The sequence below is a fragment of the Aulonocara sp. 'chitande type north' Nkhata Bay genome, linkage group LG4, assembly GCF_057382095.1.
Source record: "Aulonocara sp. 'chitande type north' Nkhata Bay isolate Kocher_YH1m ecotype deep benthic linkage group LG4, A_spYH_male_GT1.1, whole genome shotgun sequence".
NCBI lineage: Eukaryota > Metazoa > Chordata > Actinopteri > Cichliformes > Cichlidae > Aulonocara > Aulonocara sp. 'chitande type north' Nkhata Bay.
Window position 1 is genome coordinate 12713681 of NC_141347.1, and position 19486 is coordinate 12733166.

Here is a 19486-nt window from a genome sequence, read left to right on the forward strand (position 1 = left end):
GTTCACACCAAAGAAATGATGGATCACCCAACCTTTGAACGAGAGAACCAAGAGCGTGTGCAGGCGGTGGAGAGTTCATTCCATCAAGCAGGGAAGCCCTTGTCCAAGCCGGGCCGGATTCTAATCGGAGAGGGAACTGTGTTTAAGCAGGGTCGCAAGAAGATACAGCAGAAAATCCTCTTCCTCTTCACTGATATTCTGGTGTACGGCAGCATTGTTGTGCCTGGTCGCTGGTACAAAAAGCAGAAGATCATCCCTTTAGGTGAGACATTCATCTGCATTTCCTGCAGCTAACCTACTGTGAGAAGATTAATGTGAAACTGCCAAAAAACAATTTTATGACTGAAGAGAAAGAAATATAGACAAAAGCTTCAAGAAGAGCCAACACTATTGAATACTGTCCATAATATGACTGGCAAGTAGAAAATAGCAAGTGTGCTGTGCTAATTTAACTTCATATGTTCAGCTTTCTGCTCATACCATTTTATCCATGTAATTTTTATGTTGTTATCAAATTCACTATGATTTTAGAGGACATTGAGCTGGAAGACCTGGAGGACAGTGACATATTCAAGCATCAGTGGCTGATCCGAACACCGAGCAAGTCTTTTTTTGTGTCCGCCCCTTCATACGAGGAGAAGAAGGCCTGGATAGAGCACATCAATGAATGCCGGTCCAGCCTAATGCAGGGCACCAGCTGCAAACCTTCCAAGAAGTTTGCTGTTTCCTGGATTCCTGATCCGGCTGCTTGCAAATGCATGCGGTGCCTCTCTACAAAGTTTAGTGGGGTCAATCGTCGACACCACTGCAGGAATTGCGGCTTCTTGGTCTGCAATTCATGCTCCAAGCAACGTGCCGTTATCAATCACATCCACCCCACTAAAAAGCTGAGGATCTGCAGTTTCTGCTACAAGAATATTAATGAAGAGAAGTTTCGCGACAGGGGAGACAGCGCCGGGAAAAGCAGCTCAGAGGAGGAAGAGTTTTGTCCTTCTGGTGAGGAAAATGAGAAAGTGGAGGAAGGAGAGATAGGGATCTATTCTCCCAGCAACTGGCTGGACACCAAAAACGGGACTTGGGAACGGCTGAGCATTTATGATTACCCAAAGTCAATACCATCACAGTAGCCAATAAACTGCAACAAAGACGCTTTTGAATGGATTCAGATTACACAAAGTTGATTTTCTTACATGAAGTTACATAAATGTAAAGATAAATGTGACGACGTATTATTTGTTTGTGTCTATTTGTGTTTTAATCTTAGGCTGTACACGCAACAATTTGCACTGTAAATAACAAATCAGGAGTGAGTCGAAAAAATCATTTTAAAAAGACAAGAATATATCATCTTTGTACATATTCAGTGCCATTAACCATGCTAGTTAAATGAATAATGCTCCATCTGCCTGTCACTTTGCTGCTGGAACAGCTGAATTTCACAATAAAGGATATTTCTATTCCAAAAAGCACTGTCTTCTCCCTGTGCATGTGACTCTGAATGCATGTTTCTTTGTTTGAATGCATGTAAAGTATTTGCATCCAGTATCTGCTCTTTTGCTGCTCCTTAACCTCAACAATAAAGTGCAGATAATCAATTTGTGAGAGATGTTATTACAACACTGAAATCTCATCATTTAGTAATAAGTCCTCTGTTTAGCCCTCAGAGTCTTATTGGAGCATATTACAGTGTTTTCTTTTACTTCTGTGACTTTTTGGGGTTTTTATTGTGCAAGTCAAGGTCAGTGAAGTAACCGTATATAGTTCCTCACCCACAGTATACATTTTTCCAATAAGCATGTATATAAAAACCATTCGGGAAAACACATAGAACCTTTACAGCACCATTGATTTATCATCATTTTTCTTCTCACTGGCATTTTTCATAAATATAACATACAAACATACATATCAAACTGTAGCACGTCCTAGTGTTACAGTACTTGATGACGCTGCTATAATAATGCGGTAATAACAGAATGTGGCTAAACATTTACACTTCTTTTCAAAGATTTAAGTTCATTCTAGTTAACTCTCTGAATCGAGCACATCCTAATACAGTAGACAGCTCCAAAACAAAAGCGAGTACATTTTTGAGTCAGTCAGCCAGTTTTGAAAGAACAGTAAATCGACTGAAAGCAAAATACTGATGTAGAAATTGTAACTATGTAACAAGAAGTAGACAAATTGCCTTCTAACTAGTGGTGGTTTCTGCACATTTTTTGTATGCAACTCAATTAAAATTAAATAAATTATAAATATTGAATTATTCCGTTAATTTTAGCAGTAATAAGACTTACAGTAAAAGTAAACACCAATATATGTGATTTAAGTATAATAAAACTATTATAAGGTCACAAAAAATAAATGAATAAAGAAAATGATGTATAAATGGGTCAAATCTGTCACTGGATCACTGTACAGTGATATGCAAAGTTCTGGCAACATCAAATATCCTGTTTACCTATGTTCTATGTTTATTTATTTATTTATTTATTTATTAGGAGTGTTTTTTGTTTTTCTGGAGGTTTTTTTGTTTGTTTATTGTTTTGTTTTGTTTTGTTTTGTTTTGTTTTGTTTTGTTTTGTTTTGTTTTGTTTTGTTTTGTTTTGTTTTGTTTTGTTTTGTTTTGTTTTGTTTTGTTTTGTTTTGGAGATATCATGGCTCCTTAGATCCGTCTGGTCAATGTCTAATACCTGCTGCTAATTTTAAGTAAACAGGTCACCATCTTTATACTACACATTTCACTAATTTCTAAAAATTAAACAATCTTTTAAATTTTTCTAATGCAAGGGTTTCATTAAGTTACCCCTGTTTGATGTTATGATGACCAGTGTTGGTCAAGTTACTTGAAAAAAAAAATTAGTAACTAATTACTGATTACTTCTCCAAAAAAACGTAATCCCGTTACTTTACTGACTGCTTATTTTCAAAAGTAATTAGTTACTCAGTTACTTAGTTACTTTTTAAAAACATGATACACAACCTGAATAGGCAATAAAGCAATAGACCTTTCAGCCCAATTCTACTTTTTCTGCATAATACATCATACAAAATGTAATCAAATAAAAAAGTCTCTTTTCAAAACTTGTTTTATTAGTTTTAATCTTTTAACTTTGTGCACATTGCATCAAGCAAAAATTAAATTATATGCAACAGTCTTTGACAATTAAACCTATTTTCTGCATATTCCAGAATATAAAATAAGATATATTTTTTTCTGTTTACACTCACTATTTCAAATAGATGCAAGTAAAACACTCCCTTACTTTACTCATTACTTGAAAAAAGTAATCGGATTACAATGATACATTACTTTTAACGTGTTACTGCCCATCTCTGATGATGACAAGTGTGTGAGTAGCTAAGGCCAAAAACACCCAGTTTCCTGAATTCTTGAAGAACGCTGAAGTTTGAAATACTTCAGGCTGATCGAGCTGATGCAGTGATCTCACTGCATTATCTGCCACATAACCTGATCTTTGCTGATTGACTGGAAGAAATTCACCTGGTTCTACGAAATCACAGTGAGTCATAACGAGGTCAATGTTGATGTCCATTTAAGTTACCAAAAATGGCTCCTTGTGCAGTGAAGGGTTTATTAGACTGAGAGGCAAACTGCTTCTCGCTCAGTCACGTGGAATGGTTTCCACAGAACCCATTTAATATCAGCACTAGTACTGATATACTGGTCAACACAGAGCATGAAGTACAAATAAATACTTGTTGGTTTAAGAAAAAATACATGAATCCCTTTTGAGAAGTTTAATAGAAGTACAGCCACAAAGACTAGAACACCTAGTGTTCAAAAGTAAAATTACCACATTGTCGGGATGCTTGGGGCTTCCCATGCTTTAATTACAATATGATCAGACACATAGAGCTATTTGTCTGTTTGTATATCTGTCAGCGAATTTCCTGAAAGTGGGTGAAGAGGTGGAGCATGAGGAAATGAAGATCTTGGTACAGATTCAGACTGCTTACTTGAAATATGAAAAATAGGCCACTGGCTTTGGCAGATGATGTGCTGCTTTAACTGTTGAAAGTTTATCCCCTCACCTGTCAGTATCTTGGATATATTTGGCATTCTTTTAATTATTATTATTATTATTATTATTATGTATAGCAGATATGATAATGTTGGGGAGTAATATTAATTGCTCTTTGAGGTTGACTGATTTATGTGACCATCCTGAGAGAAGAGGAGCCTTCTTCGAGCTCCTATTCCAGGGTATGTTGAGAGTGGAGGAGAGCTGGGCATACAAGATGCCCAGCTCTCCTCCACTCTCAACATATGGTGTTGTGAGCCTTCTTCGAGCTGCTATTCCAGGGTATGTTGAGAGTGGAGGAGAGCTGGGCATACAAGATGCCCAGCTCTCTGTGAGGTTTGGAACTCTGCAGCTTTGAGTTGACAGAGCGTTGGTGATTTTTACATACTATAGACTCAGCACTCAGCGAGAACACGTTCTAAAAGTTCATGGCTAAGTTGCTGTGGTTCCACTTTGCAACAATAGCACTAACAGCTGATTGTTGTACATGTAGGACCAAAGAAATTTCACAAACTAACTTGTTGCAACTGTTGCATCCTATCACACTATCACACTCAAATTCAGTGAGCTCTTAAGAACAACCCGTTCATTCACAAACAATATGTTATAAAGGCAGACTGCATGGCTTGGTACTACATTTTACACACCTATGGCCACAGGACTGAAAACATCTAAATTCAAAGATTCAAAGAGTTTGGCCTAATACTTTTGTCAACGTAGTGGATAGTCTTGACTTTCCCCTTTGTTAAGGTGTTCACCTGTCTTCCTTTTTCTTGTGCTCAGGTGTTGGATTCCTGTTCTGTTTTATTTCCTTGTGCACAGCTTAGCTCTTTGGGACTTTTTCCTGTTTTTGCATTACGCCAGTAAAGGTGCATATTTGTTATTTACCTTCCTTATGTGCCCTGCACTTCTTACTTCTTACCGTCTTCTTACCAGGTTTGAAGGTGTGCCAATGAATAGATAGAGTATCTTCTGTTCTTTCACTGATGGATGAACAATTTCTTTGACAGACATTTGTGTGGGTAATCTTTCAAATATGTAACAGCACAACTTTTTATTGGAACTGCTCCATAGCTTTAATGTTTCTTGACACAGGCCTGAGGCAAAAGCTTCATAATCTCAAAAATCAATAAAACTTTAACCTTCTTTCATCATTTTTTGTGCTTTAAATGATTACTTTATTTTTTTTAATGGTTTAAACACTTGCAGAACTTTTTTTTGACAGTGTAGCTTTGTTTTGTTTTTCTAACTAAATGGTGACACCGTCACATCTTCTGTAAACATCCAGCTCTTTCTTAGAATGAAGAGCAACCTGTTTATGACCACATGGAACAAGGAAATGTTGCCTCTTTTATACACTTACCGAAATCCACATTGCACAGTCCAGTCATTGTTTCTCTCTTGTTATGTACAGGGAGTGCAGAATTATTAGGCAAATGAGTATTTTGTCAACATCATCCTCTTCATGCATGTTGTCTTACTCCAAGCTGTATAGGCTCGAAAGCCTACTACCAATTAAGCATATTAGGTGATGTGCACCTCTGTAATGAGAAGGGGTGTGGTCTAATGACATCAACACCCTATATCAGGTGTGCATAATTATTAGGCAACGTCCTTTCCTTTGGCAAAATGGGTCAAAAGAAGGACTTGACAGGCTCAGAAAAGTCAAAAATAGTGAGATATCTTGCAGAGGGATGCAGCAGTCTCAAAATTGCAAAGCTTCTGAAGCGTGATCATCGAACAATCAAGCGTTTCATTCAAAATAGTCAACAGGGTCGCAAGAAGCGTGTGGAAAAACCAAGGCGCAAAATAACTGCCCATGAACTGAGAAAAGTCAAGCGTGCAGCTGCCAAGATGCCACTTGCCACCAGTTTGGCCATATTTCAGAGCTGCAACATCACTGGAGTGCCCAAAAGCACAAGGTGTGCAATACTCAGAGACATGGCCAAGGTAAGAAAGGCTGAAAGACGACCACCACTGAACAAGACACACAAGCTGAAACGTCAAGACTGGGCCAAGAAATATCTCAAGACTGGTTTTTCTAAGGTTTTATGGACTGATGAAATGAGAGTGAGTCTTGATGGGCCAGATGGATGAGCCCGTGGCTGGATTGGTAAAGGGCAGAGAGCTCCAGTCCAACTCAGACGCAGGCAAGGTGGAGGTGGAGTACTGGTTTGGGCTGGTATCATCAAAGATGAGCTTGTGCGGCCTTTTCGGGTTGAGGATGGAGTCAAGCTCAACTCCCAGTCCTACTGCCAGTTTCTGGAAGACACCTTCTTCAAGCAGTGGTACAGGAAGAAGTCTGCATCCTTCAAGAAAAACATGATTTTCATGCAGGACAATGCTCCATCACACGCGTCCAAGTACTCCACAGCGTGGCTGGCAAGAAAGGGTATAAAAGAAGAAAAACTAATGACATGGCCTCCTCGTTCACCTGATCTGAACCCCATTGAGAACCTGTGGTCCATCATCAAATGTGAGATTTACAAGGAGGGAAAACAGTACACCTCTCTGAACAGTGTCTGGGAGGCTGTGGTTGCTGCTGCACGCAATGTTGATGGTGAACAGATCAAAACACTGACAGAATCTATGGATGGCAGGCTTTTGAGTGTCCTTGCAAAGAAAGATGGCTATATTGGTCGCTGATTTGTTTTTGTTTTGTTTTTGAATGTCAGAAATGCATATTTGTGAATGTGGAGATGTTATATTGGTGTCACTGGTAAAAATAAATAATTGAAATGGGTATATATTTGTTTTTTGTTAAGTTGCCTAATAATTATGCACAGTAATAGTCACCTGCACACACAGATATCCCCCTAAAATAGCTAAAACTAAAAACTACTTCCAAAAAGATTCAGCTTTGATATTAATGAGTTTTTTGGGTTCATTGAGAACATGGTTGTTGTTCAATAATAAAATTATTCCTCAAAAATACAACTTGCCTAATAATTCTGCACTCCCTGTAGTCATTCGTTTTTTTGTTTTTGTTTTTTAAACCATCTGGGTTCATGTTGCTTAAGCAAAAGTTCTTTTAGTGATACAACAACAAAGCAGATACTGTATGCCATAAACAGTATAGAGTGAGAATGCATGTCAATGTTATTTAAAAAACACTATAAAAGGGTATGAATGTGTGTGTCAATGGGTGAATGAGGCATGTTTCATAAAGTGCTCTGAGTGTGCAAGTGGAGCAGAAAAGTGCTGTATAAAAAACAGACAATTTACATTTATGTATTATTATGTATTATATAATTGTCCCTTTTTGTTTTATTTAAAATCTTCTTTCAGATGTAACTGTTTTCTGTTTTGAAGACCGCAACAAAACGAATGTCAAAAACTGACCACAGGGCGATATATCAAACTAAAACGTCTTAAATCCATTTCTGAGGCTGGGACAGAGGGTGCGTTGCATGTGGATTCATGAGCATGAGCCAACAAAAATGTCACCACAGACTAAGGCACTGCAAACTGACAGAGCATAACAGAGATTTTTATACAGACACCTTTTGGAAAGAAGTTATTACTGCAACAGATCTCTCTAGCGATTGACTTTGGAGCTGTACATAGCTGGTTCCACGGTAAAAGGGTGACACCTATTGGTGAAAGTGGGTAGTGCAGCGGGTTCAGTACAGTGAGTAGAAAGAGAGAATTTGCTACTCTCCGGGCCATTTATAAAATAAGCACAACTTATGAAATCCAGTAGTTTTCAAATACAATGAGCTGCTGTGATATGCTGTGGCAAATAAAACCACTTTTGCTCTGTTTTGACGTATTTTCGTATGATCATTACGCACCACTTTGATGGAGTAATTATGTGGATGCCTAAATATTAAAAAAGCCGCCATAACTGAGGTTGAACTGAGGGAAAAACTCACTAAAAACAATTATTACAGTGATTTTTAACAGTAGGTACAAAAATGCGTGATTTAACATGACAGGTTGCGTGGTTGCTATGCGTCTCCAGGTTCTATTTGCATTGCATCTTTTGGTATAGTTCAGACAGATTTCACTCGGCGTGTTGTGCAAAGCTACAAGGGATTTCTGCAAATTTCTGCAAAAGTAAGACAACTTTCTGCTCAAGACTTCTTGCAGCCTTACAAGTGTCCAACTCCCATGTCACGGAGGAAAGCGACCCAGCAACCATCATCCATCATGGAAAATGTTAGATTTTATGACCGTTTTCAATAAGTTTTGAATATTTACTCGACGGCCAGAAAGAGTTCACTTTGCAACAGGGCAACATGAAAATATAGACGACATAAATGTGGATAAAAAGCATTAAAAACTTAGGCCTGTGCACGTGGGAGTTATACCTGCATGTTAGACTGTTGCACTGTAGCTGTAAACGGGTAAACTGTGCATAAAGTCATTTAAACTAGTATGTTACCTATAATAACGTTTTCTTTTGCGTGTATTAAATGATCTTGTGGCAGACATGTCACCAAAGTTTGCAGCTGGGATAAAAATGTTCAGTTTTTGCTAATAAGTAGAGTATCACGTGGCCGCCAGAGACATTGATGAATACACAGACTCAGTCTGTGGATTTATCAGGAAATGCGTGGAAGATGTCGTCCCATCCAGAACAGTCAAATCCTTCCCAAATCAAAAACCCTGGATTAACGGAGATGTTCGCGCGGCACTGGCGGCACGGAACACCGCCTTTGCCTCCGCGAACACATCGGACTACAAACACGCACATTACCAACTCCGGAAGACGATCAAAGCAGCCAAACGTGAGTACAGGGACAGGGTGGAACAACAGTTTGACAACCCTCGGAGTATGTGGCAGGGACTAAACACGATCACAGACTTTAGAGGGAAAACCAGCACACCGCAGACCACGGCCTCTCTGTGTGAGGATCTAAACTTATTCTACGCTAGATTCGACACAGCGAACACCATGAGACCGGACAGTGTGCGCACCGCGGATGACGTCAGTGCGCACACTGTGTCTGAGGAGGATGTGCGGAAGTGCTTCAGGAAGGTGAACGCACGCAAAGCTACTGGTCCGGACGGGATTCCCGGCCGCGTCCTCAGGTCATGCGCGGCTCAGCTGGCTGGAGTGTTCACGCACATCTTCAACCTTTCCCTCTCTCCGTCTGTAGTCCCAGCCTGCTTCAAAATGGCCACCATCGTCCCTGTACCCAAATCCTCCACCATCTCCTCATTGAACGACTGGCGACCTGTAGCCCTGACCCCCATCGTAAGCAAATGCTTCGAGAAGCTGGTCAGGGACTTCATCTGCTCTGCACTACCCGACTCACTGGACCCTCTACAGTTTGCATACCGCCACAACAGGTCCACTGATGATGCCATAGCCCTGACACTACACACTGCCCTGTCACACCTGGAGAAGAGAGACACGTATGTGAGGATGCTGTTTGTAGATTACAGCTCAGCATTCAATACCATCGTTCCCTCGAAGCTGGACAGGAAACTGCAGGATCTAGGACTGAGCAGCTCCCTCTGCAGCTGGATCCTTAGCTTCCTGTCTGACAGACGCCAGGTGGTCAGACTGGGCAGCATCACCTCATCCCCCATCACACTGAACACTGGTGCTCCACAGGGGTGTGTACTGAGCCCTCTCCTGTACTCACTCTACACCTACGACTGCACAGCCACTAACAGCTCCAACATCATTGTGAAGTTTGCGGACGACACTACAGTGGTGGGTCTTATCACCAACGGTGATGAGACGGCTTACAGGGAGGAGGTCAGCGCCCTGACCCACTGGTGTCAAGACAACCATCTCACCCTCAACGTCGCAAAGACAAAGGAGTTGATAGTGGACTTCCGGAGGTGCAGAGAAGTACACACCCCCATCACCATCAACGGCGCTGCTGTGGAGAGAGTGAGCAGCTTCCGGTTCCTTGGTGTACATCTGGCTGAGGATCTTACGTGGTCAGTACACACAAACAAAACAGTGAAGAAGGCGCAGCAGCGCCTCTTCTTTCTCAGGAGACTGAAAAGATTCGGCATGAGCCCCCGCATCCTCAGGACCTTCTATCACTGTGCCATTGAGAGCATCCTCACTGGATGCATCACCACCTGGTATGGCAACAGCACCGCCTACAACTGCAAAGCTCTCCAGCGAGTAGTGCGGTGCTCTGAACGGATAATTGGAGGTGAGCTTCCCTCCCTCCAAGACATCTACAGGAAGCGGTGCCTGAGGAAAGCGGGGAGGATCATCAAGGACTCCAGTCACCCCAGCCATAAACTGTTCAGACTGCTTCCATCAGGAAGGAGGTTCTGCAGCATCCGGTCCCGTACCAGCAGACTGAGAGACAGCTTTTTCCATCAGGCCATCAGACTGCTGAACACGTCATAGACACCTCAGCTTCACTACTGGAACTTCAACATTATGCACTACATACTGTATATAAATGCCACTTGTTTTGCACATATTCAACTCTGTATATTTTATATATTTTATTATTATTATTATTATTATTATTTTATTTTATTTTTTTACTATTTAATTTGTAAAAATGTGTATACACACACACACACACACACACACACACACACACACACACACACACACACACGTAGGAAAATATTTAGTATACACATCCAGAAATGCATACACTATTATATATTGTACATATATTTATTAGTTTCAGGTTGGCCATTCTTGTATTTTGCTCGTTTGTGTTGTTGTGTTTGCACATCTCTGTTGCTTGTGGGGCTCGCACACAAGAATTTCACTCGCATGTGCTGTGCCAGTGTGCCTGCACATGTGATGTGACAATAAAAAGTGATTTGATTTGATTTGATTTGATCTTACATCTCGAATTAACTCAAGTGCATAATGATCACCAGGCCTGTTTCTAGCTTTTTTTTTTGGGGGGGGGGGGGGGGGGCTGTGCATGTTCCTGATTGGGGGCCTTTATTTTGTATTTAAAACTAAAATCAGGGAATAAAACAAGTAAACACTGAGACTTTATTCACTGTAGAAAAGCTAATCCCCAAAATGTTTATTTACAAATATGCAAGCAATGTTCTGCAGCATCATCTGAATTCTCAAATGTACACACACTGTCACATGTTTACAGGAGCCACATGTAACTGTGATCATCTTTAAAATCCTCAAAGCTTCTGCTTTTGGGCTTTTTTAACTAAAGTTTTAATCTCCTTCTTCATTGTGGCTTATGCTACAATTATTCACCTGACAAGACAGTCACCTCTGGGTAGAGGTCCCTCATTACACCACAGCCTAATGATGATCTTGAACTCATTACCCCCCACACACAAGGCAGGGCTCTCCTATTATTGCAGCTTGCTTTTCTTTATATCCTACATGTCATTTTAAACCATATAAGTGCCACACGTGACCAAGCTTGGCCAGTTACAAAGGTATTTTGTGCATCTGCATTGTTCAAAAACGGCAATAAGCAGCAATGATTATAACAGAAATTAGAGTTTAATACAACATGGACTTTGGTGTTTGTTTAGCTTATGCAAATTATTATTTGACATGTCATTTCGGGGTATGCAGCAGTGAAGCTCTAACACGACGAGCCCATAAGTTGACACGTCTTTTATTACACTGACCTTGATGCATTGTCCTGGTTTTAGTTCTTATGATTTTATGTGAACATGTTGGATATTTTTTGTCGTTACAATCACTGTGGACAAGTTATTCAACCGTGCGAGTGGTTTAAGTAGTTTATGGACATATGAAAGGGTTTGTTATTTTTTAAATGTTTCATGAGCTACTAACTGATGTCTGCATTACTGTCATTTTTGTGTATACCTGCAGCTTACTGTGCCTCACCTCAAAGACCATAATTATTGTAAGAGAAACACTGCATGCCAGGCCCGTGATGCAATGAAACCCAGAGCCAGCAGGAAACAACCGTGCTGCAGCAAGGACCAGGTTGGATGTGTAAAATTTCAGGAACAGAATCATTTGAGGGTTTTGGAGTTTGGACTTCATTGTGGTTCATCAAATTTATATTTTTGTCTTGTTTGAAAAAAAATGAGGTCGCTATTAACTACTGACATTCCCTTGTGTGCTTCTGACCTTTCCCCAGGTTGTTAATTCAACCCAGAGGCCCCGGCACCGTGACAGAACAGTCAGTCAGCCCCGGAAAAGGAAGCGAAGCCCAGCATCCAGTTCTTCCCGACCTCCAAAGACCTCAGTGCCTCCCTCTGCAATCTCACATGATGACCTGCCAGTGTCAAAATAATTGCCCCCCAGACCCGAGCCATGCAGTACCGACCACCAGCCAACCAGCTCCAGCCCTTTAAAAATCCACAACCTCTCAGTGGAAGATTATCAGCGAGTCTACCATGAGGTGGTAGATAGCATGCTGACGTACGTTTGTCTCCAAATGTCCTGTCACTTTTTAAAATCACCAGCTCTAAAATGGTTACAGTATGGTTTTTGACCACATGCATCATTTTGATTGAATTTCTTCTTGCAGGTCCAAGAATGGCCGCAAACGTCCCTACAGTTTAGAGCTGGGGAGAAGCATTAAAAAAAAGCTGTGGGAGAGACTGAATCGTCCTATGGTGGAGACATCAACCAGCGAGGACGGACTTGAAGAAATTGACATTGTGTATGGGCAAAAAGTCAAAATCCCACAATATGATTTTCTGTAAATAGTTCACATGTGACTTTGATTAAAATGTAATTTCTGCACAAGTTTGTGTTTCTGTGTATTATAGATATATTCCACTGTGTGTTTGGACAACTGTTTAAGGTCACTGCTGAGAAAATTCATAAAACCTTCATAGGACTTTTATTTTGAAAAAGCAATTCAATTCAATTCAATTCAATTTTATTTATATAGCGCCAAATCACAACATAAGTCGCCTCAAGGCGCTTCATAGATACAGAGAAAAACCCAACAATCATATGACCCCCTATGAGCAAGCACTTTGGCAACAGTGGGAAGGAAAAAACTCCCTTTTAACAGGAAGAAACCTCCGGCAGAACCAGGCTCAGGGAGGGGCGGCCATCTGCTGTGACCGGTTGGGGTGAGAGAAGGAAGACAGGATAAAAGACATGCTGTGGAAGAGAGACAGAGGTTAATAACAGATGTGATTCAATGCAGAGAGGTCTGTTAATACATAGTGAGCAAGAAAGGTGACTGGAAAGGAAAAACTCAATGCATCATGGGAATCCCCCGGCAGCCTACGTCTATTGCAGCATAACTAAGGGAGGATTCAGGGTCACCTGGTCCAGCCCTAACTATATGCTTTAGCAAAAAGGAAAGTTTTAAGCCTAATCTTGAAAGTAGAGATAGTGTCTGTCTCCTGAATCCAAACTGGAAGCTGGTTCCACAGAAGAGGGGCCTGAAAACTGAAGGCTCTCCCTCCCATTCTACTTTTAAATACTCTAGGAACAACAAGTAGGCCTGCAGAGCGAGAGCGAAGTGCTCTAATAGGGTGATATGGTACTACAAGGTCATTAAGATAAGATGGGGCCTGATTATTTAAGACCTTGTATGTGAGGAGCAGGATTTTGAATTCAATTCTGGATTTAACAGGAAGCCAATGAAGGGAAGCCAAAACAGGAGAAATATGCTCTCTCTTTCTAGTCCCTGTCAGGACTCTTGCTGCAGCATTTTGGATTAGCTGAAGGCTTTTCAGTGAGTTTTTTGGACATCCTGATAATAATGAATTACAGTAGTCCAGCCTGGAAGTAATAAATGCATGAACTAGTTTTTCAGCGTCACTCTGAGACAGGATATTTCTAATTTTAGAGATGTTGCGCAAATGGAAGAACACAGTCTTACATATTTGTTTAATATGTGCATTGAAGGACATGTCCTGGTCAAAAATGACTCCAAGGTTCCTCACAGTGTTACTGGAGGCCAAGGTAATGCCATCCAGAGTAAGAATCTGGTTAGATACCATATTTCTAGGCCTTTCAGGGCCGAGTACAATAACCTCAGTTTGATCTGAATTAAGAAGCAGAAAGTTAGCGGCCATCCAGGTCTTTATGTCTTTAAGACATTCCTGCAGTTTAACTAATTGGTGTGTGTTATCTGGCTTCATGGACAGATAGAGCTGGGTGTCATCCGCATAGCAGTGAAAATGTATGCTATGTCTTCTAATGATAGTGCCTAAGGGAAGCATGTATAGTGTAAACAGAATTGGTCCTAGCACTGAACCCTGTGGAACTCCATAATTAACCTCAGTGTGTGAAGAGGACTCTCCATTTACATGAACAAATTGGAGTCTATTAGATAGATATGATACAAACCACTGCAGTGCAGTACCTGTAATACCTACAGCATGTTCTAATCGCTCTAATAGGATATTATGGTCGACAGTATCGAATGCTGCACTAAGGTCTAGCAGGACAAGCACAGAGATGTGTCCACTGTCAGAGGCCATAAGAAGATCATTTGTAACCTTCACTAAAGCTGTTTCTGTGCTGTGATGAGCTCTGAAACCTGACTGAAACTCTTCAAATAAACCATTCCTCTGCAGATGATCTGTTAGCTGTTTGACAACTACTCTTTCAAGGATTTTTGATATGAAAGGAAGGTTGGAGAGAAATCACTACTTAGAGCTGGGCGATAGAACGATAACGATATGTATCGCGATATAACTTTTACTCGATAGAGAAATTAAGCTATCGCGATAGACCTCGCCGCTCTTGTCCTCTTAAAAAATAAAAAATAAAAAAAATAAAAAATAAAAAAAAGGTCAGCCAATCCAAATCAAGTAGCGCAGAGCCGAACCAATCACAGCCGCAGTGTCACGTCGCGTCACTTGTTACGTACAGCACAAGTGCCAAGCCGCACGTGTGTTTGTTTGGGAAGCAGCCAGCAGGTAATGGAGCCAGCGCGTAATGGAGGAAATGAGTGTGCCGACTAGAAAAATCAACCGAGCGTGACCGAAGAGAAAACAGATGATGGTTCCAATGCCGGAGAGATTGTCGAACGGAAGAGCCATAGAAGCTCCGTAGTTTGAAGGTATTTCGGCTATTTCAAGTCTGACAAAAAACAGAGTAGCGTGCACTGTAAATTGTGCCGAAAGCAAGTCTGGAAATACAATAAACTGGTGCATGCGTCACACTGCGCGCCACGTTATTGTTTCGGTGAAATGAATTTCTACAATACTGTTACTGTTAATTCTACTCTCTGCAGTGTTTAAATGCTTACACATACACACAGTTACTGTCCGTCCACACATACGACTCGGTTCTGCTTCTATGCCGCAGCTTTGTTTACTTTTTCCCACCGAGGCTTCTAGACTTCTGATTGGCCAACATTTCTGCACGGTTAGGAATCTAGCGCCACCTGCTGCTTTGGCATGTTCATAGCAGCGTTTTCCTTCATTTCTCCCTTTATGTGCGGACGGGATTATTTTTTAAAACGAAAACGGAAAATCTCCGTTTTCAAAAATACCCGTGTACGTGTGGACGTAGCCTCAGTCTCTGACTGGAAGCGCTAATTCGTCATTCGGCTTTTGTCAGACTAAAGTAACTGTTAAAACTGTTTGAAAAGCTAAGCTATACAACAAGGAGAGATTGAGAATTTCCTTTTAGTTCTCAGTTTATTTGATACTGACAAAAGTTAGTCAGTTTTGTCTGTTCTTCTGTAAAACAAACTAAGATTTATTTTTAGAATTAATACTTTGTTTCTAAGTGGAATTGACAATTTAGTCTGTTTCCTTTGTTCTATTTTGAAACTTAAACGCTTTAGCGGCTGTCTTTTGTGTAGTTTGCAATATTTGCCTTTATTTATCTGAAAAAGTCTCATGTTCCTTAAGTACATCTACCCTGTTGAACTTATTATGGGAAATAAATATTTAAAAACAAGCTGCTGATTATTTCACATTTTACTTGTGAGCAACGGCACATTTAAATCTTACAAATATAGTTATTTGGCTTATATCGTGATAGATATCGTTATCGCCTGAAATGAAAAAAACATATCGTGATATGAAAAAATCTCATATCGCCCAGCTCTATCACTACTTATATTATTATTTATCTGACTCAAAAGGGCTCATTTGAAATCATTCTTGACCATGATATATATTCACGCACTGTGAACAAAACTTAACATCCAACTTTAATTCACTCGCATCTTTGTCTTTTTAAAGACAACACATTACTTAACTTCCTTGAATAAAGTAATAATAATAATAATAATGGATTGGATTTATATAGCGCTTTTCAAGGCACCCAAAGCGCTTTACAATACCACTATTCATTCACTCTCACATTCATACACTGGTGGAGGCAAGCTACAGTTGTAGCCACAGCTGCCCTGGGGCAGACTGACAGAAGCGAGGCTGCCATATCGCGCCATCGGCCCCTCTGGCCAACACCAGTGCAGAATGCTAGAGATTTATGTCATTCTGTTTGCATACTAAATATTCAATAATCATTCATGTTCTCTAATGACCGGTGCCCAGTGTTGTGCCAAAAAGTGATCGTTTGCCAAAGTGATTTCTGGCATTTGCCAAAAAAGAATTGATGGTAACAGATGTAAATGACTTGCTGTCATATAATCTGTCAAACGTTTCTCTCATGAATGAGATCAATTCATTTTGATCCAAAAAGAAACTTCCTTTCATCAGATGTGACTTTTATTCAGCTTTCATTTATTCAGGTAAAAAGTGTCGCTGACATTAAAAATGTCGTTTTCAAACGAGGTCTGGCCTGGAGGGCTGCAGAAGTCACAAAAAAAAAAAAATCGCAGTCCTTTAAAAAACTGTGATGTTCTTCAAGTGGCCGAAAAGGACTGGGTGGATCTTTATAATGTAGGTACAATAAAGCAGATTCATAGAGCTGCTTTAAAATTTGATATAACCCATTTTTAAACTCTGTTTACTGCAGCCTATTTAACAATATAAGCAACTATATAAAAACATAAAAAGAGATCTAGACATAAAAAACACGCAAAAAGTGATTGGCATACGATCACTTTTTGGCACATCAGTGCAGTGAGGCTGTAATTGCTGCTTGTAACCATCAGGGGGCAGTATCGCTAGAGTGCAGTCTTGGAACCTGTAACGAGAATCACCCTTCATTAAGTGTGCCTATGCCAAAAGGCACACTTCTTATTCTTTCTCGGATTTATTATTCTTATTTTTATTTTCCTTTTTCCGCCTGAAATTTTGAACAAGCTTCATATATGTTATATCATTTTGTGCGGCTGGATCAGGAATGGTGTGCTATGACTTTTGGTGGACAAACATGTAGACCATCTAAGACAAGTGTTCCACCGGATGCGACAACACGGCATTAAGCTTCGCCCAGCCAAATGTGAGCTCTTTAAGAGACAAATTCGGTACATCGGGCGAGTGGTGTCAGGAGAAGGGATTCAGATCGATCCAAAGGATTTGGAAGCAGTTCTAGCCCTGAAAGACAAGAAGCCTCGCACAGTTGGAGAGGTCCAGACGTTGCTTGGATTTCTCAGCTACTACCGGTCCTTTATCCAAGACTTTTCACGACTGGCAAGGCCCTTGTTTGAAATTCTCCAAAGCCCAGCTGAGACAGGTCATGCCATCAAGCCTCAGACTGTTAAGGGAAAAAGTCCAGCGACCAAAGGGAACAAGGGGCAACTTCCCTCTCGCTCACCTGTCACTTGGACTACTGAACATCAGAACGTGGTGTCCAGGTTGGTGGACATGTTGACAAACCCCCCCATCCTGGCCTACCCAGATTTTGATCTTCCATTTGTGTTACACACGGACGCTTCAAACGAAGGTCTGGGAGCTGTATTATACCAACGCCAACACAACAAACTGCATGTCATTGGGTACGGCTCCAGGACCTTAACACCTGCAGAGAGGAACTATCATCTGCACTCGGGCAAACTTGAGTTCCTGGCACTTAAATGGGCTATTTGCGACAAGTTCCGGGATTACTTGTATTATGCACCAACTTTCACGGTCTATACCGATAATAACCCCTTGACCTACATCTTGAGTTCAGCAAGACTAAATGCTGTGGGTTACAGATGGGTTGGGGAGTTGGCGGATTTCCATTTTGACATTAAGTATAGACCAGGAAAGAGGAACGCTGATGCCAATATGTTGTCCAGGTATCCCGTGAACCTGCAGCAGCAGATGAGTGACCATACAGAGACAGTGTCACCGGAGGTGGTCTCTGCTGTGTGGCAGGGGACAAAAATGGTACAAAACGATGATGTTCCCTGGGTGGCTGCATTGCAACTAAATGGTGATGATGGAAATGCTGTACCACACAATAGTGTTTCAGGCATCATTCCCAGAGATATTAGAGCTGCACAACAAGCAGATCCAGCTATTAAAGAAGTTATTTCTTTGAAACTGAGAGCTTGGACTCCAAATGAAAAAGAGAAAAAAACAATGTCTAAACAGACAAGAAGACTGCTCTATGAGTGGAACAAGTTAGAAGTAGAAAATGGACTACTCTACCGAAAAACAAACCAAAACCGACAACTGGTCCTCCCTGAACAGCTCAAATCAGTGGTACTGAAAAGCTTACATGACGACATGGGGCATGTAGGTTCTGAAAAGGTGATCCATCTGGCCCGAGAACGGTTCTATTGGCCGTACATGCAGCAAGATGTGGAAGAATTCGTGACAAAAAAATGCCAGTGTATTAAACAGAAGCACCCCAATATCCAGCAGAGAGCTCCACTGGGATCCCTCACCACCAGTGCACCTTTTGAGTTGGTCTCTATTGACTATTTGCACTTGGAGCCAAGCAAAGGAGGATATGAGTATATCCTTGTCCTTGTTGATCACTTCACGCGCTTTGCGCAGGCATACCCAAGGAGAAACAAATCAGGAAAGACAGCTGCTGAAAAGATATTTCAGGACTTTATTCCTTGCTTTGAGTATCCAGAGAAGTTGCATCACGACCAAGGACGTGAGTTTGAAAACAGCCTGTTCCAAAGACTGCAACAACTATCAGGAATTGCACACTCACGCACCACTCCTTATCATCCTCAGTGCAATCCAGTGGAGCGATTAAATCGCACACTTCTCCAAATGCTGCGCACCCTACAAGAAGAGAAAAGGAGTGAATGGAAAGATCATCTGCCTCAGATCGTGCATGCCTACAATTGCACAAGACATGACGCAACAGGGTACTCTCCATTTTTTCTCTTGTATGGCAGGGCTCCACGGCTACCAGTTGACCTACTTTTTCACCAAGGGAAAGACACTGAGGCACAAAACCACCAAACGTTTGTCCAAAAGTGGGCCGAGAAGATGCGAGTCGCTTACCAAATAGCTGCAAATAACAGCCGACAGTCCTCAGCCAAAAGCAAAAAGCAGTACGACAGACATGTAAGAGGTATCACTCTCCAGCCAGGTGACAGAGTACTGGTGAAAAATTTGTCAGAGAGAGGAGGACCAGGAAAACTGCACGCCTATTGGGAGAAGGTAGTACATCGCGTGGTGGAGAGATTGGGAGATGGACCAGTCTATAAGGTACAGCCAGAGAGAGGTAGTAAAGCCATGCGGGTTCTTCATAG

The 19486-nt window shown here is 41.1% G+C and overlaps 1 protein-coding gene and 1 long non-coding RNA gene across 2 annotated transcripts; both read left to right on the plus strand.

Moving 5' to 3' along the window:
* Positions 1–1584, plus strand: LOC147332089 (pleckstrin homology domain-containing family F member 2-like). Its single transcript, XM_086290558.1, has 2 exons — positions 1–262; positions 532–1584. Exons 1-2 carry the CDS (start codon positions 16–18, stop codon positions 1125–1127), a joined length of 843 nt encoding a protein of 280 aa, XP_086146684.1. The 5' UTR covers positions 1–15; the 3' UTR covers positions 1128–1584.
* A 6510-nt stretch (positions 1585–8094) lies between these two features.
* On the plus strand, positions 8095–12198 carry LOC147332090 (uncharacterized). The gene is made up of 3 exons (XR_015128925.1): positions 8095–8207; positions 11809–11925; positions 12083–12198. It is a non-coding gene; the product is annotated as an uncharacterized LOC147332090 (long non-coding RNA).
* The last annotated feature ends 7288 nt before the right edge of the window (positions 12199–19486 follow it).